The following is a 23,742-nucleotide window of genomic DNA, read 5'->3' as shown; positions in this document are numbered from 1 at the left end:
AAATTAGGCTTTCTCATCCCCTTGGGAAAGTAGTAGGTGCAGAGATATGTTAAGACAGAAACTGGGGAAACCTATTCTAAATCTCAGACTTATTTAAACCCCAGTTTAATGTAATTACATATTTGGTGGCTATTTCCTCCAAGGGTTTTAATCTGCCTGATTCAATATAAATTGATTTAGGGCTATGGTTTCTTTGTTATGTATCTTAAAGCTATAAGCAAGCTATGGGACCTGTCTAGAACTCAGGGTTCTCATCCATAACACGAGAAAATTACTAATCCATCACTGGAAATGTTGATCTGTCAAGGAATTTTAGAAGGGACTATACAGTATTAGATAGGAACTGGTAATAGCAACTATTATTGTTATTATTAACAACATATTGAAGGCGTAATATGATCCAGATACCATATCTCTCTGAACTTCGTTCTTCTCATCTGTAGAATAGGGATTAAAAAGATTTATTTCAGAGGCTATTGGGAGGGTTAAGTAAGTTCACAGAAGAACAATACTTACTAGCACTGCATTTATATGAGTTAACAAATTACCCCAAAACTTAGCAGCTGAAAACAGTAAACATTTATTATCCCACAGTATGTGTGGGTTATGAGTCCAGGAGCAGCTTAGCTGGGTACCTCTGGTTCAAGGTCTCTCCTGGGGTTGCAGTCAGGCTATCGGTCAGGGATGTGAGCTCATCTAAAGGCTCAACTGGTTGGGTCATTTGGTGATGGAGAGGAGTCCTTGCAAGCTCACGGGCATGATTATTGACAGGCTTGGGTTCCTCACCACAGGGGCCCCTCTACCGAGCTGCTTCACAACGTGACAGCTGGTTTTCTCCAGGGTAAGCCATTCAAGAGAGAGAGTGAGAAAGATTGCCAAGATTGGTAGCCACAGTCTTTAGATAAACTGACCTGGGAAGCGACATCCCATCACTTTTGCAGAATTCTCTTCATTAGAAAGGAGTCATTAGTCATAACCACACTCAAGGGTTGGAGGTTACACAAGGAAGGACATGAATACCAGGAGATGGAGATCACTGAGAACCATCTTAGAGGTTGCCTGCCTCAGCACCTGACGGATACTGAATGTTAAATGAATGGTAACGATTATGATTATTACATAGAAAATCTGAAATAAGTAAATTCAGAGATTTTATTTTGAAACTTATATTTCCAGTGACTTGCTGCAGTCACATGTTGGAGGAATTGACAGCATACCTCATTTTGTTGCACTTCATTGTACTTTGCAGATACTTTTTTTTTTACAAATTGAAGTTTCGTGGCAACCCTGCATTGAACAAGTCTGTTGGCGCCCTCTTTCCAAAAGTATTTGATCACTCTGGGTCTCTGGGTCACATTTTGGTAACTCTCGCAGTATTTCAAACTTCTTTATTATTACTGTATTTGTTACGGTGATCTGTGTCTAGTGTTCTTTGATGTTTTAGGGTACCATGAACTGCACCCATATAACATAGCGAACCTAACTGATAAATGTTGTCAGTGTTCTGACTGCTCCACGAACAGGTTGCTCCATCTCCCCCCACTCTCCTCAGGCCTCCCTATTCCCTGAGACACAACAATATCAAAATTAGGTCAATTAATAACCCTACAATGGCCTCCAAGTGTTTGAGAGGAAGGGTTGCATATCTCTAGCTTTTAACCAAAAGCTAGAAATTCTAGCTTTAAACCAAAAGCTAGAAATGATTAAGCTTAGTAAAGAAGGCATGTTGAAAGCTGGGACAGACCAAAAGCTAGGTGTCTTGTGCCAGTTAGCTAAGTTGTGAATGCAAAGGAAAAATTCTTGAAGGAAATTAAAAGTGCTACTCCGATAAACACATGAATGATAAGAAAGTGAATCAGCCTTGCTGCTGATACAGAGAAAGTTCTAGTGTTCTGGAGAGAAGATCAAGCCAGCCACAACATGCCTTTAAGCCAAAGCCTAGTCCAGAGCAAGGCCCTAACTCTCTTCAATTCCATGAAGGCTGAGAGAGGTGAGGAAGCTGAAGAAGAAAAGTTTGAAGCTAGCAGAGGTTGGTTCATGAGGTTTGAGGAAAGACGACGTCTCCATCACATAAAAGTACAAGGTGAAGCAGCAAGTGCTGATGTAGAGGCTGCGGCAAGTTATGCAGAAGATCTAAGATCATTAACGAAGGCGGCTACACCAAACAACAAATTTTCAATGTAGAGAAAACAGTGCTATATTGGAAGAAGATGCAGTCTAGGACTTTTATGGCTAGAGAGAAGTCAGTGCCCGGCTTCAAAGCTTCAAGGGACAGGCTGACTCTGTTAGGGGCTAATCAGCTGGTGACTTTAAGTTGAAGCCGATGCTCACTGACCATTATGAAAATCCTAGGAGCTTTAAGAATTATGCTAAAATCTACTCTGCCAGTGTTCTATAAATGGAATAACAAAACCTGGATGACAGCATAACTGTTTACAGCATGGTTTAATGAATATTTTAAGCCCACTGCTGAGACCTACTACTGCTCAGAAAAAAAGATTCTTTTCAAAATATTACTGCTCACTGACAATGCACCTGGTCACCCGAGAGCTCTGATGGAGATGTACAGTGAGATTAATGTTGTTTTCATGCCTGATAACATGACATCCATTCTACAGCCCATGGATCAAGGAGGAACTTCAACTTTCAAGTCATTATTTAAGAAATATATTCCATAAGGTTATAACTGCCATAGGCAGTGATTCCTCTGCTGGTTGTGGGCAAAATAAATTGAAAACCTATGGAAAGGATTCACCATTCTAGATGCTATTACGAACATTTGTGACTCATGGGAAGAGGACAAAATACCAACACTACCAGGAGTTTAGAAGAAGCTGATTCTAACCCTCATGGATGACTTTGAGGGGTTCAAGTCTTCAGTGCAGGGAGTCACTGCAGATGTGGTGGCAATGGCAAGAGAACTGGAATTAGAAGTGGAGGCTGAAGATGTGACACTGAATTGCTGCAATCTCATGATAAAACTTTAATAGTTGAGGCGTTGCTTCTTATGGATGAGCAAAGAAAGTGGTTTCTTGAGATGGAATCTACTCCTGGTGAAGATGCTGTGAAGATTGTTGAAATGACAACAAAGGATTTAGCATATTACATAAATTCAGTTGATAAAGCAGCAGCAGGGTTTGAGAGGATTGACTCCAATTTAGAAAGTTCTACTGTGGGTAAAATGCCACCAAACAGCATTGCAGGCTACACAGAAATCCTTCATGAAAGGAAGAGTCCATCGATGTGGCACACTTCATTGTTGTCTTATTTTAAGAAATCGCCTCAGCTACCCCAGCCTTAGCAACCACCACCCAGATCAGTCAGCAGCCATGGACATCGAGGCAAGACCCTCCCCCAGCAAAAGGATTACAACTTGCTGAAGGCTCAGATGATAGCACTTTTTAGCCATAAGTATTTTAATATATGTACAGTTTTTTTAGACATAATGTTATTGTATACTTACTAAAGGTAACTTTTATATGTCCTGGGAAACCAAAAATCTCATGTGACTCACTTTATTGCAATATTCACTTTATTGCAGTGGTCTGGAACCAAACCCACAATATCTCCAAGGTATGCCTGTATATACTGTGTGCCAACCCCAAGTTCCAGCAAGGACTACCTTGATCTCTTTCCCAGAAAAGTGCTTCGGGTATAACCACCTGCTCCTGAGCTACTTCCTGTGACCCCGCTAGGTCCCGTGCACATCCTCTTGCTTGCAGTGCTCAGTTTAGCATCCCCTAAAGGAAGCCTCCAGAATAATGAGCTGCAGTCCTACTCACTCCAGAAGCAATTATTCCAAATATTCTCAGAAGCTTCTAGATCAGGGGTCTCCAAACTTGTCATTTCAGAACAACCTTCACGATTTTTGCCTAAATCCACATATTATCTATACTGTTGTTTATTTAATGATTTCATTTAAATAGACTCACTTTGAACTTTTCAAAACTTATTTTTAGAAGAATTTTTAGCACTAAAGTAAATGAAAAATCATCATCCCTTGCCACGGATAAAAGAACACTGCTAAATAAAGACCCCGTGAACAGAACAATGAAATTAAAATTGATAGTACAGCTGACTGCCACCACTTTTCTCTATCTTTATTTAAAAGTGATGTGTAAACAAGTGAAAGAGGTATTAAGGATATCTTTAGATCCAAGATCTGTCTTTATCTTTGATACAAACAAAAGTAATGGAGGAGAATTGATAAGAGGAAATAATTTCTTCACCATGTTTCAAGGTAAACATCAGAAAAACTCAATAAGACTCACATACATGGTCAGTTTTTTTTTGTTTTTTTTTGTTTTTTGCGGTACACAGGCCTCTCACTGTTGTGGCCTCTCCCGTTGCGGAGCACAGGCTCCGGACACGCAGGCTCAGTGGCCATGGCTCACGGGCCCAGCCGCTCCGTGGCATGTGGGATCCTCCCGGACTAAGGCACAAACCCATGTCCCCTGCATCGGCAGGCAGACTCTCAACCACTGCGCCACCAGGGAAGCCCACATAGTCAGTTTTAACCAGTACGACCAATACATTTATACAAACGGATAAACATGCAATGTATTTTTTCAGTTAAGAAGCCACAATTCGAGATGACCTTGGGCAAGTTACTAAGGATTTCACTGTTTCAATTTCCTCATCTCGAAACTAAAGTCAGTAATACTCACCCTACCTACCACACAGGAATGTTCTGAGGAACAAAGGAGAACAGAAATGACTTGTGAGAAATGGAAAGTAGGATACCAGCATGACACGTTGTCATCATTTGCCATCGTATCAGTATCATTTACTACATTCTGTCATCCCTGTAAAAGGCCCGCATCTTGCTGTGCTATCTCCACTCCCATTCCCAAGCTGTCTCTCCTATTTTGGCCATTAATTTGTTTCCAAATTACTATTGCTTTGATGCTGTTTGAAATATTGCAGAGAAATGTCAAAATCAGAAAGTGAAATCCCGGGTCATCTCTATGGGGGTAGAGTTTTATAACTCCTTAACTAAAGGATAAAGTGACATTTTTAACCTGTTTCTAATGTTGCTTACTGACACCAAATTCATTATTCTGCTCTTTATAGGAAACCTGTGAATCCATCCTCAACTTGGTATTGGAAGAGGTAAAGCAACTTCATGGACCACAGAAGCCGGACCACAAGCTCTCTGGGTTCTTCCGCCTACCTTCTGCGACGCCACCCCCCACCTCAGGAGCTGCAGTTCCAGAGGTTGGATTGGTCATCGATGGGAAGACGTTGAATGCCATTTTCCAGGGAAAACTGGAGGAGAAATTTCTGGAGTTGACCCAGTATTGCCGGTCTGTCCTGTGCTGCCGCTCCACCCCACTCCAGAAGAGTATGCTCGTCAAGCTGGTGCGAGACAGGCTGAGAGCCATGACCCTTTCCATAGGTACCCATCATGCGGAGATGTGGGGGGGACGCTGGGCAAGCCCACTCTGGACCAGAGGTGAGGGGTCACGTATCACCGTCAGGATGCTCAAGCTGAGGGTCGTTGTCTTAGAGGGAGAGAGTTCAACATGACAATCAAGATGTGGCAGTCAGCAGGTGAGCAGCAGCTAAGCAGGGTGGGCGAGCAAATCCAAATTCTCAGGATGAGCAGGTCTGCTAAGGAAAAGTCAGGACTTGGATGGAGGCCAAAGGCAAGAGGGGCCTCAAGTTCAGAATATCCAGGTAGCTCAATATACATCCAGGCCCACTCACTTCTGGGATGCCGACCATGTGCCCTTCCATACTTAACACATGGCACAATACCACGCACCTCAGGTGCCTGTGGACTTGATATTCTGGCGAGTGTTGATGGCTGGTGGGGAGATCTAAAAAGTGAAGCTTGTCCCATGTTTAGTGTTGTATATTCATTTCTAAATATAAGACTCTACACAAAGCATACCCTCAGTAAACGCTGGCTTGTTGGTTGTTGAAGAATTTCTCATAGGGGATTAAATTTTAGCCATGGTTGAGGCAGAGAAATGAAGTGTCCTTACTTCAAACCCTCCAGGAACAACCAAAGCTGGTTTACAAGAACCTTCACGATCTGGGCTCCATTATCTGTCCAGCCACCTTCCTCCCCACAACATTCAGCAGTCCATGTCCCAATCACATGAAGCTGCTTACCATTCTCCAGGAGCCTCGTCCTCTCTCGCTTCCTGACTTTTGCTCAAGCCGTTTCCTCTGTAAAACCTCCTCCAATCCCGCCTAATGTTCCTTTACTCCGTGGGCTCCCACAGGGCTCCACAGCACTGTTACGCCGTCAGTGCTGGGCTGCTCAGGAGACCAGAAGTTTCCTGAGTGGAGGGGCAATGTCAGTCTTACTCAGTTCCATCCCGTGCCCAGCGCATACCAAGCACATGGTAAATGTTGCTTTTGTGTGAGGACATTCTTACAGATGGTTCAGGTTCTCTTCCTCCTGCAAAGACATGGAAAGAGATTTTCTTTCCTGGCATTTCAAATAAGGGGCCTACTTTACACTGGTGGGTTTTTTTTTTTTTCCTTTTCTCCTGGTCTTCAGGTAAAAGCAGTTCAAAACCAGAAAAAAAAAGAGGGAGTGGGCAGAAAGAATAGAGGCAGCAGAGCTTTAGCAACTGCATCCTAATTGTATTCCCTGAACTGTCCTCTTCCAAACTTCAAGGCAATAGCCCGGGATTGATTCCCAGAGGTAAGGGACTGGCTTCACTGCCACAGCAGCAGAAACAAAACCAGCAGGGCAAGAAATAGCGGGATTCCACACCTCTGCTTCCACTGCCTTGCAAACAGAAGAGGTTAAAGGGTGGATTTGTTCTGCCATGGGGAAGATGAAAATCATGCACTGCTGTGCTATCAAGGAGAAAAAAAATCATCGTTAGAAGAATAACAGCAACTTACACTGACACAATTTTTGAGCTTAATGAATTTTGTTGCCAGATAATTAGGAGAAGGAAATTTTCTCCCCCAAATCCATATTCTCTCTAGTATCTCATATAAATTGACTTGCAGATCATTATGAGAACCCACTGGAAAAACAGGTGGCGCCAGGAGAAGGAGAAGGATGAAGCCAGTTCAGTCTACAAATCATGGCCCTCAAGCTGAGACTGGCCCACTGCATATTTCTGTAGAGATGCTAAGAATGGTTTTTGTGTTTTTAATAGTAAAATGTGTAAAAACGATTTGCCTCTCAGCAGGAACAGTTGCTCAGTTTTGCTTCTTGGCCCACAAAGCCTAAAATATTTACTATCTGGCCCTTTACAGAAAAAGTTTGCTAAACTCTAGTCTGATGGATAAGGCATCATAGTCTGGAAAAGCCAGGCTCGTGAGGAAGACCTCACTGTTGAGAGCTGTGCCGTCCAACATGGTTGCCACCTGTTATATGTGGCTATTTAAAGTTAAACTTAAAATTAAATAGAAATTCACCACCCACATTTCAGTAGTCACAGGGGGCTAATGGTTTTCAAATTGGACAGTAAAGATATAGGACATTTCTATCACAGGAAAATCTGTTTGACGGTGCTGGTATAAAAGGTGGCATGTGTGTGTATGTATTTCCATGCCCTAACCTCCAGTTCCCTGAATCAACTGATTCATTGACTGGGAACCCAAAGTGACTCAATGTACCTCAACCTAAAAAATGAGTCAATCCCACGTTCTTCTATTTAGAAACATCACTGAACATTGTCTCTGTCCTTGGACACCACTGACAATCTCTGATGATTTAGCTGTCCAGCATTCCAGTTGTCTTGATATGGTCAGTGTAAGTTATACTGAGTGAGGGGAGGTTTGCTGGCCGTGGAAACAGAAAGATCTTAGTTCCAGGGCTTCCGGGTCCCTTCACTACCTGGATTACCCTTGCCGAGCCCCTGTGTTGCTCAAATTCTCCATCTGCTTCTCAGTGAAGCCCACTGTAACACCTGAGAAGGCCTTTTTGGCAAACTGTAAAGCACTGCCCAAGGCTCACATACCATTGTATTCCCAATACCTAACATTGTACCTAAAAAAAGGACACAATAAGTATTTGGTAAATGATAAAGAAAGAGTAGGGCTTCTGTCCAAAGAAGAAAAGATCTCTCAGGCTAAAGTCCTGTAGCAATGACTCTTCCTATAGGACTATTCAGAGCAACATTAAAAGGATTCACTTGTGCATAAAATAGGGACGATTTAGTGCCGCTTGTATAAAACTTCTCATTGTCACATAGCAGTTGGACCAGGATCTCATGACCTCTCTCCTTTCAGGTGATGGAGCAAATGATGTAAGCATGATTCAAGCTGCTGATATTGGGATTGGAATATCTGGACAGGAAGGCATGCAGGTATCATTTGCTTCAACTCTACTTGTTACTTTCTTACTCTCCATTATCCTTATTAGTGAGTTAAGCAATTCCCCACAGTCTTGGAGGAATTTATACTGAAGAGCTTTGCAGAATTATCATCTGAAAGACAGATATCCTTGCCTATACATAACCTCCATCACCGCATCCCTACTGCCCAGTCCTTCAGAATAAAGAGAGTGATCAAAGATGCTTGGCTTCTTATAGACAGCTGGCGATACCCATATTCTAAAGCCAAAGAGTACCTAACCATTCAGGGAAAACAAAGCCTTCCTGATTCCATGCTTCCTCCCTGTAACCTCCACCCACATCCAAGTTTGCAGTGCCCTCTGTGAGCAGTGACAGCTGTAAGGACATCGGAAAATATTTTTCAATTGCCATTTGAGTCGTGATGGCTAGACGGACCTATAAGTTGCTTGGTATACCTTAAAAGTGTACCAAAATTACTCAAATTCAGCTTGGAACAAACATACTAACTGGAGCTGCTAATGTTTCCCATTAAGACAGACCCCACCTTGGGGTTCTGAACCATTAACAACTGTATTCCCACCACCAGTGCAGACATTAGGTGGTGCCTAAATTTGTTGGTGGGGAGGATCGAACACCGTCACCTTTTGAGTGTCTATCGTAGGCCAGCACTCTATTCGCACTTCACACTTATTATCCCAGTTAATTTCAGCAGCCACCACCCTGTGTGTTAGGGACTGTTATTCCACTTTTTCAGATGAGGAAACTGAGGCTGAGAGCGGTTAAATGCCCTGACCAAGACTCGGACCAGGATTTATAACCAGGCACGTCCAAACCTCATACTCTAAAAAATTACTATGAACTGGGCCTTGTTTCTGAGTCATCCCAAGGGCAAAAGACACATTTCAGCTCCATGGAAAGGAAGAGCTATCCATCCATCAGCTCCGCATGAGACTGGAGCAAATGGCCGGCCTTGGTGGGTGGCCAAGGGCGTTGAGAGGTTTGAGGATCACTCGCATGGAAGCCCCTACTCTCTGGTCAACCATCACATCCCTAGATGGTGCCCAACACACACTGGTTCACAATAAATGCTTATTGGATAAGTGGAAGGAGGTGAAGGGCCAGGCCAGACCACTGGTCCCTTCTGACCTGCCCTCCTTGGATTCTAGTGGGATTTGCATTTCCCAGAGGAGAGGGTGGAGTGTCAGAGTCCATAAAGCCACCCAAGGGTGCTACACGTGACAAAGGGTCTCTTAGACCCTACCGGCTATGGACGCGGAACAGAGCAGCACCCTCAAGGGAGCCTCTTTGGTGCACTGGCAGCAGAATGGAAGCTGATGTGTCTGCTCTGCCCTCTCAGGCCGTCATGTCCAGCGACTTTGCCATCTCCCACTTCAGACACCTCAAGAAGCTGCTGCTTGTGCACGGACACTGGTGTTACTCACGCCTGGCCAGGATGGTGGCGTACTACTTCTACAAGAACGTGGTGAGTAGCCCTGCGGTAACCTCCCACCCGAGCCTTGGGAGTCCTGGCCAGGGGACAGCCAGCTCTCCCCGCTGAAATAGACGAAGCATCTCTATGTAAGGAAATAAGTCAGGCTAACCTGGATTTTGAATCCTGAAACTGTCCCTGACTAGCTCAGTGACCTTGAGCAAGGTAATTCAGTTCTCTGAGCCTCAATTTCGTCTTTGATAAAATGGGGCTAGTACTATTTGGTGAGATGATCTTCAACATTGGCAGTACTGTCTGGCACGCACCTGGCACGTAGGAGGCAGCGTGAGCACTCTGGAGTCAGATCAGATTTGGTTCAAACTGAGGCTCCTGTATTTGGTAATGGCTTCACACCTTAGTTTCCTCATCTCTAAAACGGGGATGGTAATAGTACCTTTCTCGCACACTTGCCACAGGGATGAACTGACAGCTTGTGTGGAAAGTGATTAGCGCTTAGTGATCACCCTATAAAGTTAGCCATTCTTCTTTTTATCATTGTTGCTGCTGTCGTAACTCTTAGAGGGCCTCCATAAATGAGATTTCTTTTCTGACTGCAAGGAAGAAGGATTTGAAGAACAACTCGCCTAACTTGGAGCTTAGGTTTCCTCCCCAGATAGAGTCACCCGGATAGGCAAGAGCAGAACCCTGACCCTCAGGAGAGTGAAGGGGAAGGTTTCCACCCAAGACCCTGTGTATCACTTCAACATCGCCAGCATTCCCAGCAAGGACTTCTAAATAAAATATACATTAGCAAAAATGTTTAGAGCAGGGTGATCATCTGGGTTTTAGTCTTGCCTGACTCTAGTATGCTTTGTAAACTTGAAAGAGTTACTTCAACTCTCTGAGCCTTGGTTTCCTCATCCATAATGTGGGGAGAATAGGACTCTCTCTGTCCCTAGAAGTATTATCGAGAGGTTTTAGCATCAGAGCTCTGGATGGCACGGAGCACTATACAATCATTTGAAGGTATGATTGTTTCTCTGAAAGATATGTGTGTTTTTGTCTTGTTGATAAGGGCCCAAAGCAGGCACACACCAACTGAGGTATTAAAACTGTCAGAGGCTCTTGTTTGCAAAGCCCTCGATTAACAATGGGCATAGGAAGAAGTCAGAGCACTGCTGTACTAAGGGAGAGAACAGGGCCTGCGCTTTTCATTATCTAGCTTGAGGACCTTTGAATAATCCCCAAGAGACTCCAAATAGAATCCAATTCCTTTTTGCATAAGGAAAAAGGGAGGATTAAGACCAGAGTGATGGAAGTGAAACACAGTAGCCAAGTAGCAGCTACAAAATGGCATATATTTTTTCCTCTCACTCCATTCTCCCAGGCCTGCTTTCAGGAAAGTCACAGTTACCCGGACTCGGGAATAGGCATTTCTGTGCAAAGTTCAATGTATATGTAAAAAAGCAGCATGACAAAAAATAATGTAAATTCCATACACTGGATGGTACCATTATTTCAGCAAACCCATGCAAACAAGTCTCTATTTGACCAGAAAGACTGTGTAGTTAGAATTCAAAATGCCCCCGTTTAATGTTTTTTCCTTGCCTCCAAGAGAATCGTTTTTTTGAATAAGCACAGCCTCTTCTCTGCATTAAATCTGTGAAATAGAAAAGGAAACGTTTCCAGCCAGCCATGCTTTCAGAGCTTAAATGATATTTATTTCCAGCTCAATACCGGGATCGAAATGGCGATACTGATGCCCTATTATCTCCCCTTTGCAATTAGAGGGTGGAGAACTATAACTTCCATGTCCGAAACCAATTTCCGAGGGGATTAAAACGCTGCCTGCTCTGAAATGTGAACAGTGAGTTAATTACGGCACTGTGGCTTCTTGGGAGGAAAAACAGGCGCCCAGTCTCAGCGATGCCATCACGGGGTTCAATACGGTCTCCCCGGGGTGCAGAGATTCCAGCCAGGCAGAGCAAGTGGAAACGCACAAGGTCCTAACACGACCTGTGGAAGGAAACACATTTTCACGTTAAAACTCCAGGATGCATGTGAGGACAATAGAACCACCAAGATGTACTTAGTTTGTTCAAATAATTATTGAACATATGCTGTGTCGGGAACATTATCAGGCACTGGGTATAGAGCAGAGATCTAGACACACGTGGTCCCCACTCTCATGAGGCTTACGGTCTAAATCGGGGCTCTGCAAACTTCTTCTGCAAAGGGCCTGCTCATAAATATTGTCTTGGAGGTCAGGAACCTTGTATTCTTTTTTTTTTTTAAGGATTAATACAGTTTCAATTTTTTAATTGGATTATTCCTTTTTAAATTTAATTTTTGTTTTATATAAGAGTATACTTGATTTATAGTGTTGCGTTAGTTTCAGGGGTATAGCAAAGTGATTCAGTTATACATATACATATACCCATTCCTTTTCAGATTCTTTTCCCATATATGCTATTAGTAATAATAACAGTAATAATGTTATTACTGATTATTGAGTAGAGTTCCCTGTGCTATACAGTAGGTTCTTGTTGATTATATATTTTATATTACCTATTTTATATAGTGTGTATATGTTAATCCCCAACTCCTAATTTATCCCTCCCCCAACCTTCCCCCTTTGGTAACCATAAGTTTGTTTACAAAGTCCGTGAGTCTGTTTCTATTTTGTAAGTTCATTTATATCATTTTTTAGTTCCACATAAGTGATATCATATGATCTTTGTCTTTCTCTGACTTTTCTCACTCAGTATGACAATCTCTAGGTCCACGTTGCTACAAATGGCATTATATCATTCTTTCTTATGGCTGAGTAATATTCCATTGTATACATGTACCACATCTTCTTCATCCATTCTTCTGTCAGTGAACATTTGGGTTGCTTCCATGTCTTGGCTATTGTAAATAGTGCTGCAGTGAACACCGGGGTACGTATATCCTTTCAAATTATGGTTTTCTCCAGATATATGCCCAGGAGTGGGATTGCGGGATCACATGGTAGCTGTTTTTAGTTTTTTAAGAAACCTCCATAGTGGCTATATCAATTTACATTCCCACCAACAGTGCAAGAGGGTTCCCTTTTATCCACACCCTCTCCAGCATTTGTTGTTTGTAGGTATTTTGATGATGGCCATCCTGATCAGTGTGAGGTGATACCTCATTGTAGTTTTGATTTGCATTCCTCTTACAGTTAGTGATGTTGAGCATATTTTCATGTGCTTTTTGGCCATCCATATGTCTTCTTTGGAGAAATGTCTATTTAGATCTGCCAATTTTTTGACTGGTTGGTTGGTTTGTTTTATATTGAGCTGCGTGAGCTATTTGTATATTTTGGAGATTAATCTCCTGTAGGTCGCTTTGTTTGTAAATATTTCCTCCCAGTATGTAAGTTGCCTTTTCATTTTGTTTATGGTTTCCTTTAGGTCCCATTTGTTTATTTTTGCTTTTATTTCTATTGCCTTGGGAGACTGACCTAAGAAAACATTGGTATGATATATGTCAGAGAATGTTTTGCCCATGTTCTCTTCTAGGAGTTTTATGCTGTCATGTCTTATATTAAGTCTTTAGACCATTTTGAGTTTATTTTTGTGTATGGCGTTAAAGAATGTTCTAGTTTCATTTTTTTACATGTAGCTGTCCAGTTTTCCCAGCGCCACTTATTGAAGAGACTGTCTTTTCTCCACTGTATGCTCTTGCCTCTTTTGTCATAGATTAACTGACCATAGGTGTGTGGGTTTATTTCTGGGCTTTCTAGCCTATTCCTTTGATCTATATTTCTATTTTTGTGCCAGTATCATAGTATTTTGGCAACTGTAGCTTTGTAGCATAGTCTGAAGTCAGAGAGCCTGATTCCTCCAGCTCTTTCTTTTTCAAATAGCTTTGGCTATATGGGGTCTTCTGTGTTTCAATACAAATTATAAAATTTTGTGGTCTAGTTCTGTGAAAAATGCCCTTGGTAGTTTGATAGGGATTGCGTTGAATCTGTAGATTGCCTTGGGTAGTACAGTCATTTGACAATATTGATTCTTCCAATCCAAGAACATGGTATATCTCTCCATCTGTTGGTATCATCTTTAATTACTTTCATCAGCATCTTATAGTTTTCAGAGTACAGGTCTCTTTCCTCCTTAGGTAGGTTTATTCCTAGGTATTTTATTCTTTTTGATGCGATGGTAAGTGGGATTGTTTCCTTAATTTCTTTCTGACCTCTTGTTGTTAGTGTACAGAAATACAAGTGATTTCTGTGCGTTAATTTTGTAACCTGCAACTTTATCACTGATGAGCTCTAGTAGTTTTCTGGTAGCATCTTTAGGATTGTCTATATATAGTATCATGTCATCTGCAAACAGTGACAGTTTTACATTTCTTTTCCAATTTGGATTCCTATTATTTCTTTTCCTTCTCTGATTGCCACGGCTAGGACTTCCAAGACTATGTTGAATAAAAGTGGCAAGACTGGACATCCTTGTCTTGTTGCTGACCTTAGAGGAAATGCTTTCAGCTTTTCACCAATGAGAATGTTGTTTGCTGTGGGTTTGTCATATATGGCCTTTATTAGGTTGAGGTAGGTGCCCTCTATGCCCACTTTCTGGAGAGTTTTTATCATAAGTGGGTGTTGAATTTTGTCAAAAGCTTTTTCTGCATCTATTGAGATAATCATATGGTTTTTATCCTTCAATTTTTCGATGTAGTGTATCACAATGATTTGTGGATATTGAAAAATCCTTGCATCCCTGGGATAAACCCCACTTGATAAGGGTGCACAGTCCTTTTAGTGTATCGTTGGATTTGGTTTGCTAGTGTTTTGTTGAGGATTTTTGCATCTATGTTCATCAATGATATTGACCTGTAATTTTTTTCATGTGTGGTAACTTTGTCTGGTTTTGGTATCAGGGTGATGGTGGCCTCATAGAATGAGTTTGGGAGTGTTCCTTCCTTGCAATGTTTTGAAATAGTTTCAGAAGGATAGGTGTTAATTCTTCTTTAAATGTTTGAAAGAATTCGATTGTGAAGCCATCTGGTCCTGGACTTTGGTTTGTTGGAAATTTTTAATCACAGTTTCGATTTCAGTACTTGTGATTGTTCTGTTCATATTTTCTATTTCTTCCTGGTTGGGTCTTGGAAGGTTATACCTTTCTGAGAATTTGTCCATTTCTTCCAGGTTGTCCATTTTATTGGTGTATAGTGATCTCATACAATCCTTTGTATTTCTGTGGTGTCCATTGTAACTTCTCCTTTTCCATTTCTAATTTTATTGATACGAGCCCTCTCCCTTTTTTTCTTGATGAGTCTCACTAAAGGTTTATCAATTTTATCTTTCAAAGAGCCAGCTTTTAGTTTCATTGATCTTTTTCTACTGTTTTCTTCATCTCTATTTCATTTGTTTCTGCTCTGATGTTTAAGATTTCCTTCCTTCTACTAACTTTGGGTTTTGTTTGTCATTCTCTAGTTGTTTTGGGTGTAAGTTTAGGTGTTTATTTGTGATGTTTCTTGTTTCCTGAGGTAAGATTGTATTTCTATAGACTTTCCTCTTAGAACTGCTTTTGCTGCGTCCCACAGGTTTTGGATGATCATGTTTTCATTGTCTTTTTGTCTCTAGGTATTTTTTTATTTCCTCTTTGATTTCTTCAGTGATCCATTGGTTGTTTAGTAGTATATTGTTTAGCCAGAACATCTAGGTCTGGACTCCAGCTTTGTTACTTACTAGTCTGTAGCCCCAGCCCCATGATTTGACCTCTCCGAGGCTCGGTTTTCTCAATTGTAAAATGAGGATAGTAGTGATATCCTCATAAGGCTGGTAGATGGACTGAGTGAGTCAGAACAGAGTTTGGCACATAAGATGCGCTTTAGGAGTCTCGGTTGCTGTTGTGTTTGCTGCCGTTGCTATTCTTGGCCTTGTCTGTAGATGGCGTCACTTCCAGTCCTGGCGTCCTAAGGTTCTACAACCTCAAGTCACAGTTCCAGGCCCAACTGGCAGAGGGACTTTGGTGTAGTCACTTACCCTATTTGAGCCACTCAAGCTGCCTGTGCGTACATGGAGATAAGAGTTATTGTCTTACCCAGCTAGCTGGGGAGGAAGAAGCAAGGTGCTCAAAGGGCTTAAAAAAAAAAACACCAGCAGTCAAAGCCTCATGCAGTTGTTGAACCCTAGTATCAAGGAGACTTCAGCACTTTGGTTCTTCTTAAACCAATCCTGTCAAGTGCACAAGTGGGTGATGTTGATTTGGGGACTCAGTGTCTGCCCATAGTATATTTCAAACCTACCTACAGCACAGGAAACAGACCAAGCCCTCTCCTTCCCAAATCTCCTCCTCTGAGAAAGAACTTCACCAAAACTCATAGGAGAAAAGCCCTCACAGCATCACAGGACTGGAGTGGGAGCGGGATGACCTGAAGCCCCAGAGCAGCAATGAAGGGGAGCCCGGCCCTCAGACAGAGAGATGCAAGGTCCATCCAGGGTGTCTCAGAGCACCGGGGTCTCCTTCAGAGCCAGAAAACCTCCCATTAGTCACCTTGGCAGAAAAGCCAAAGGATGGAGTTCCTCAGCTGGGAGAATCTTGGTTAGCATTGTTATCATATAATCCAAAAACGGGACTAAGAGTTCTTGCGGGTGGTTGAGGAGGAAGCTTTGAAAACTCAGTGGCTGGTTGTGCCATTTCCTGGCTGTGAACACAGGCAAGGAGTAACTGAGTATCTCAGAGCCTCAGATTCCTTGTCTGTAGATCAAGTTATAATAGTTAATAATACATAAATATAGTAGTATGATATTATTAGCAATGACATTAATCTTGCCAGGTTGATGGGACCAATTATGTATACTCCACATCTACTACTGTGGTATATACTAATATAGTATGTCACACACCTGTCACAAATAGAAGCTCAAATAACAATCGTGGTGTTAATATGAATGTTAATACTACTAGTAGTATTACAGTACTAAACAGAGAGGCTCTTAAAAATAACACTGGCCCAGCAATCAGGGAATGAGAATTCTAGCTTGAACACAAACCCACTGAAAGCTTCCTTACAACATCCTTCATGCCTCTGTGCCCCAGCCACGTAGAGTTGAGAAGTTCTAGTTCTAATGCCAGGACCGGCTGCTTCTGTGACCTTGGTCAAGTCACCAAACCACATCACAATATGTTAGATAGCAATAGTGACCCAGCCCTTCGCAGGTGAGGAGGTCTTGGGTAGAAAGATCTTTCGAAAGCATAAAGCAACTTAGGCACAAGGTTTTCTTCTTCACCTTTGGAGCTGTGTGACCATGAGGCAAGTGTTGTGAGGTCAACCTCCTCAGGAAGTCATCCTCCCGCCAGCCTTCCTGCCCGCGGTCAAGTCTTTCTAGCATCCCTTCCTCTTACCATACTGCTAATCACAACTACTGCCTTTTGGTATCACATGTCATGGTCTAGGTACTACTAATCGTATCCGAAAGATGGCAAGATGACGTTCAGAAAGGCTAAGCAATTTGACCGAGTTCACACCCAACTGGGGTGTGACTCAAGCTAGTACATGACCCAACTGGGGATTCAAAACCAGTCCTCTCTGCCTCCAAAACCCTATGCTCTTGACAACGTATACTTAACAAATCGGTGGAATTACTTTCAGGTCCTAAAGAAGGTTAGTAGTAGTAGCAGAAGTGGTAATGGTAGAATCTAAGGGATGAAAATTACCTGCAGTCCTTATACAGCCTTGCCTGTCACAAACAAGGAAACTGAAGCTCCAAGTCTGAGTAGGGACTTGTCAGAGCTCCTAAGCAGCATCTGGGACCCGGCTGCCCGCGGGTCCTCACTCACAAGGCCGCACCCTCTGCCTGCAGGGCTACGTCAACCTGCTCTTCTGGTACCAGTTCTTCTGTGGTTTCTCTGGCTCCACCATGATCGATTACTGGCAATTGATCTTCTTCAATCTCTTCTTCACCTCCTTGCCTCCTCTTGTCTTCGGAGTCCTCGATAAAGACGTCTCTATGGAAACACTCCTGGCGTTGCCTGAGCTGTACAAGAGTGGTCAGAACTCTGAGGTAAGGGGCTCGGGCAGGCGGGGAGGTGACCTCCAGCTCCTCCCTTGAGGTGTCAGAGGAGGAGTGCTGGGCTGGCGGTCCTGTGTTCTGGTCACCACTCTGCCACTTACCTCCCATGTGACCCGGAAACACTGCTCCCTGCTTCTGGCCTGTTTCTCATTTGCTGTTGAAGGTGATGGACCAGACCAGTGGGTATTTTTCTTTTCAGTTATTTCTTAATTACATCACACGTTAATACGGGACTCCCTAGTTAAAGGGGAAGAGGGCTTACAGAAAGATCCCATCACCCTTATCTGGTCCTTGTCTGTAGGCTTTCAACAGAATGCCCAAGGCTTGGTTTGGGAACCCCTGGACTAAAACCACAGAACAGTCTCTTACAAGGCACAGAGGCCACACTGATGCCCTAAATGATCTGGAGAAGTCACACAGCAGGCAGCCCGACTAGCACAGACACGGGTCAGGAGCTTGGATGCAGGAGGCAGAGAGGGGACCTGACTGCCTCGAAGGGGGAGCTCTGGGAAAAGGGATGTCGATACGCACAAGGGTACCTTTGCACCTGGGGAAAAGGAGGGCAAAGCCAGATGTGGTGCTTGAGAGCTGGTGATATTTTGGGGACAGCCAGTGAAGAACCAAGCCCCATCCTCAACCAGAGACAGGTGGAGAGCAACACAGCAACCCCAGCACTTCAAGCAAGGGAGAGGTGGCGATGGCACGCCTACATCCTGGGCCCTTCTAACTGTCCCCTTCCCAGAGGCGAGCTAGCTGCATAATGTCTTCCTTGAGTAACTAACATTAAAAGAAGTTAATGTGGCAAAAACATACAATGTGAACAGTTTCACTTTTCCCAGGGAAGGCAAGAGGAGTGAAGCACAAAATGACAAAGGTTGTCTCTGAAGCCACTGAGATCTTGGGAACCTGTGACCCTGGGCTGTGATTGAGGGTTCTCTTTCAGATGCTATTCGGAAACCTCAGAATCTCTAAACTTACCAAGTTTGTATGAGCACTAACAATGTGCTAATGAATGATAACCATTCATTATCATTTGGTAATAATTTGGTAATATATTTGGTAGCTGAGCCTTTACTAGCTACCAAAGCGCAATTGCATTTAGACCTCTTGAAACCCAAGGAAATGGTTGGTGGTGTTTTTCTCTACTTTCTAAGGAAGAGGAAACAATGCTCAAAGAAGTTTAGTGACTTTCACTAAGGCCACACAGTGCTGGAACTGGACCTGAGGTCTGTCACCCCCAGGCCCATGCTCTTAATCGTTCCATCCTATTGCCTCTAAGATAAGAAGCATTGTAAGTGCCGTGTTGTCTAGTCCAGCCATGCACAAGAAAGTTGCTTACAAAGAACAGAGGCTTGCTTGATGGTGGTTACTGTCAATGTGTTATTTCCTGCCAGTGCTATAACCTGCTGACTTTCTGGATTTCCATGGCGGATGCGTTCTACCAGAGCCTCGTCTGTTTCTTTATCCCCTACCTGGTAAGTTGCATGGTCCCATTCTAACCGTACAAATAGCAGGGTAGAACTGGTCCTGTTTATATGAAATCCCAGACTAATAGTTTCCTAATATTCAGAGCAGGGGCTCCAAAGAGGAGGCCTGCAGACTCCACCCTACCCTGGTATTCAAAAAGTCAGAATATTTTACCAAAACGTCTTCATTTCTGCCAGCTTCTGAAACACTGAAAGCTATTATTACACTGGGTCATTTTTCCCTCGTGGCGAGAATCCAGAGTTGACTCACTGCCCTGCTTAGATGGGGGGCATGTGCTCCAGTCTGCCATAGTCCCCACCATGCCCTTTTGTGTCATGCCTGGCCTTCTTCACTCATTTACCGCTTCTTACTTCAGCACTGAAGGTATTTGAATTTGCAACCCTTGGTTTATATTTAGATTTGACCTTCCAAGGTCAAGGCAGGAAGTTCTGATAATAAGGGATACTACACTCTATGAAATAAAAACAAGAATGCAGATAGTAAGGGATTCCAGCCCCATCTCAGTTTGGTTCCCCAGTTTAAAGAGTGAGAATTTATATAGCATAGGATATCTGTATTCATCCTAGACAGGGAACTCAGGTGTGGGGTAATTGCTCCCAGGAAGCCAGTGGTGTCTAGTCTCTGGCCCGTGTTCGTTTGCAAATAGCAACACGATGAGTGTTGAGGTGGGCATTTTGTGCTTTCTTTGGATTTCCTGGTTTACAATACCCTCCCTGGTCAGGCCTCTGCTTGCCTTTCCTGCGTCACCTTTTGCCCTTACTGTGTGCTCAACAGACCTACCATCTAGGACGATGTGGACTTTTCACCCTCGGTTGTGGCCTTTGCCTTTCCTCTCTCTTTTCAATCCTCTTATTATAGTCTCAGCTGACTCCTCTTCTCTACTCCCAGCATTCCTTGTACTTGCTGCCATTATAGCATTTATACCCTAAAATTGTACCACATTTGCCCTGCCTAGTCGGTCTCTAAACTCCTTGAAAGTGGACACAGCAGTGTCTTTAGCAGTTGGCATTGTGCCTGGTAGGTACTCAGTAAATTCTTTCTTGACTCCTTCTGCAGTGTTCTGGAATACTCATCATGGCTTCCTTTGCAAATGCTTTTTCAAGAGTTTAGTCCTGTCAACTCACTCCTCCTCTTGTCTGTCCCTTGGGTCAGCTCCACGTGATGGCAGCTGGATGCCTTCTCCCCAGCCTGCCCCTCCCTTGACACCTGCCTTCACTGATGTTTTACAATCACTTGTCAAAGCCAAGGCCTTCAGTCCATGGGCACATCTGCCAGTGCCTGTTTGTTCCTCCTCTGCAGACCTACAAGGATTCTGACATCGACATCTTTACCTTTGGGACACCCATCAACACCGTTTCCCTCGCCACAATCCTCCTGCACCAGGCAATGGAAATGAAGACCTGGGTAAGTGCCCCAGAGCCCTTATGGCCTAAGAATTGTGTTCCTGTTCATCAACCACCTTCAGATTTCTGAGCTGCTTTACTCCATATAATTGAGCCACTGGATAAATACATACTGAACCCCTACCTGCGTTCCACTTGTACAGGGATAAAGAGGTAGAGAAGATAAAATTGCTGGCCTCAACTTTGTAACCATCCAGCCAGGATGAAAAAACTAATTCATAAAGAACAATGAGACAATTTGTTGCCAAAATGCAAATTTTTGATTAAAAAATTCAGGGGTGTTTGAGAGACAAAGGAAAACATTAGACTGATCGTACTTGAGACTGTGTTAGGGAGGTATGCTCCCCATTTAACTTGGGGGTAAAAGATTAGAAGACTGTCTCCATTAAGCATATCTCAAGCAAGTCCAAATATCACATTTTAGTATCTAAAAAGGTAACACTAGCTTTCTCATTAGACTAGTCAATGATAATTATAAAAACAAAGAGCTTAAAATTATATGCCAGGTACATATCTACATGTTTTAATGTATTATCTTACTTAACCTCCCAGAACCCTTCGTGTTAGATGGTATTTGGAGCGTTTTGTTCTGCTTTTTTCAGTTTTATTGAGATATGATTGACATACAGCACTGTATAAGTTTAATGACTTGACATACACATATAGTTAACGCTTGAACAGTTTGGGGTTTAGGGGCGCCAACCCTCCACGCAGGGGAAAATCCACACATAACTTTACCGTTGGCCCTCCGTACCTGCAGTTCCACATCCATGGCTTCAATCGTGTAGTACTATAGTACGTACTTAGTGAAAAAAATCTGTGTATAAGTGGACCCGTGCGGTTCAAACCTGTGTTGTTCAAGAGTCAACTGTATTGCAAAGTGATGAATCTTAACTAACCTTACTGTGGAAATCCTTTTGCAATATACGCATGTGTTAGGTGTTTTTTTTTTAAATTCCCATTTTATAGCTATAGAAATGAATATAAAGAGGTTAAGAAACTTTCCCCAAGTAGTTCAAGACAGAAGCAAGTTTGAACCCTGGCCAGCTGACCGTTGACCATTTAACCTCTGTGCTAATAGTGTGAGAAGGTAAGACTGACTGGTGCAGGGAGACCCCTTGACAGAAAGATCTGTCTTTAGCCAAGCTGAAATGGCTCTTTCTGACAGCATTTGTATTAACCATTTCGAAGACTTCCCCAAGTAGGCTCGGTGTGTTCCCAGCATTCTGCAATGGGACTTCCTCCCCACGCCCTACTATCACAAGTTAGGCCAGGCCCTGACACTGGGCAGTGGCTGATAAGAGCCACCCAAGGGAGCTTCCAGATCACGCAGTTCCCATCTGGAAAACCCCTTTGCTCCAATTCATGCCAATGACAGATAGACCAAAACGATGAAAACGAAAAGGTCTAGCCAAGCTTAAGTACACAGGATAAATTTCTTTCAGAACCACCAGAAAAACCACTTAGAAGCTGTGAGGAAGACAGACAAGAGTCATAACTTTAATACTGGGAACTGAGCCAAACTAAGGAAACATTTAGAACTCTTGAAAAATACAAAAATTTTGTCATTGAAATTAGACTGGACACTGGCTAAAAGTAAACTACCAAATTGGACGGTAGTATTGGGTACCCATCCAGAATGCCACACAAATATGAAAATGTAATCAAGAGGAATGGTGGCTAGAATAAATGGTTCCAGCAGCTACATAATAGGAGTCAGAGTCACAGAAGAACAAGCAAAGAATAGTAGACAAGCAGTATCTGAAGAGATCATCACTGAGAATGACGATTAATCAAAATAAACCTGGGTATATTGCCTGGTATATCACAGTAAAACTGTACAGTGTGAATGACAGACTGTGCACCAATTACTTGAAATTTAACAGCAGTTTAAAAAGTAGAAACCGAAAAAACAATGGAGTAATTATCTTCAAAGACCTGAGGCAAAATAACAAACAGTTACACTACCACTTAACTCTGCAAGGTCTACCACCCACAGACCCTCACTAAAGGAAGAAAGAAACATGCAAGAACATAAAAGCTAACAGCTAAAACTACATAAGAATCCGCCTGCCAATGCAGGGGACACAGGTTCGAGCCCTGGTCTGGGAAGATCCCATATGCCGCAGAGCAACTAAGCCCATGTGCCACAACTACTGAGCCTGCACTCTAGAACCCAGGAGCTGCAACTACTGACCCTGCGAGCCACAACTACTGAAGCCCACACACCTAGAGCCCGTGCTGCGCAATAAGAGAAGCCACTGCAGTGAGAAGCCCACCCACAGCAACGAAGACCCAACGCAGCCAAATAAAAATAAATAAAGACTTGGCTTTTTTAAATTAATTTATTTATTTTTGGCTGTGTTGAGTCTTCTGCTGTGTGCGGGCTTTCTCTAGTTGTGGCGAGCAGGGGCCACTCCTCACCATGGTGCGTGGGCTTCAGTAGTTGTGGCACTTGGGCTCAACAGCCATGGCTCACGGGCTTAGTTGTTCTGCGGCATGTGGTATCCTCCCAGACCAGGGCTCGAACCCGTGTCCCCTGCATTGGCAGGCAGATTCCCAACCACTGTGTCACCAGGGAAGTCCCAAGACTTGACCTTTTAAAAATAATAATAAAAATAATTCCTTTAGGGCTTCCCTGGTGGCGCAGTGGTTGAGAGTCCGCCTGCCGATGCAGGGGATACGGGTTCGTGCCCCGGTCCGGGAAGATCCCACATGCCGCAGAGCAACTAAGCCCGTGAGCCGTGGTCGCTGAGCCTGCGCGTCCTGAGCCTGTGCTCCGCAACGGTAGAGGCCACAACAGTGAGAGGCCCAGGTACCGCAAAAAATAATAACAATAGTAATTCCTTTAAATGTAAAATTTACCAAAGCATAGTCAAAATCATTCAGCAAACATGAATAAACCAATCACTATTACAGAAATTGACTCGGTAACCCTGTTCCTAAAGACACCAAGCCCAAGGATTATAAAGGTCAGTTTGACCAAACTTACAAGGGACAGATAATTCCTCTCTCATACCCATTGTTTCATGGATTCAAAAAACAGAAAATATAGGCAATTCAATGTTCATGGCTAGAATAATTCTGATATGAAAATGAGCA

At 43.1% G+C, this 23,742-nt stretch overlaps 1 protein-coding gene and 1 long non-coding RNA gene across 3 annotated transcripts in view; one reads left to right on the top strand and one right to left on the bottom strand.

Moving 5' to 3' along the window:
- Positions 1 to 23,742, top strand: part of ATP10B (ATPase phospholipid transporting 10B (putative)) — a 581,864-nt gene that overhangs the window by 545,123 nt on the left and 12,999 nt on the right. Inside the window, 6 exon segments of the mRNA XM_060296561.2 lie at positions 5,074 to 5,398; positions 8,209 to 8,285; positions 9,631 to 9,756; positions 17,540 to 17,740; positions 19,144 to 19,224; positions 20,537 to 20,641. Coding sequence (XP_060152544.2) covers positions 5,074 to 5,398; positions 8,209 to 8,285; positions 9,631 to 9,756; positions 17,540 to 17,740; positions 19,144 to 19,224; positions 20,537 to 20,641 — 915 coding nt within the window.
- Positions 3,847 to 23,742, bottom strand: part of LOC115844297 (uncharacterized) — a 93,694-nt gene continuing 73,798 nt past the window's right edge. For both annotated transcript variants that reach the window (XR_011377350.1, XR_009563503.1), the window contains 2 exons: positions 11,583 to 11,718; positions 3,847 to 6,412 (listed from right to left, as the gene is read on the bottom strand). This is a non-coding gene — a long non-coding RNA (uncharacterized lncRNA). The remainder of the gene's footprint in view (positions 6,413 to 11,582; positions 11,719 to 23,742) is intronic.

The sequence above is a fragment of the Globicephala melas genome, chromosome 3, assembly GCF_963455315.2.
Source record: "Globicephala melas chromosome 3, mGloMel1.2, whole genome shotgun sequence".
Taxonomy (NCBI): domain Eukaryota; kingdom Metazoa; phylum Chordata; class Mammalia; order Artiodactyla; family Delphinidae; genus Globicephala; species Globicephala melas.
This window is presented reverse-complemented; position numbering and strand designations above follow the sequence as displayed.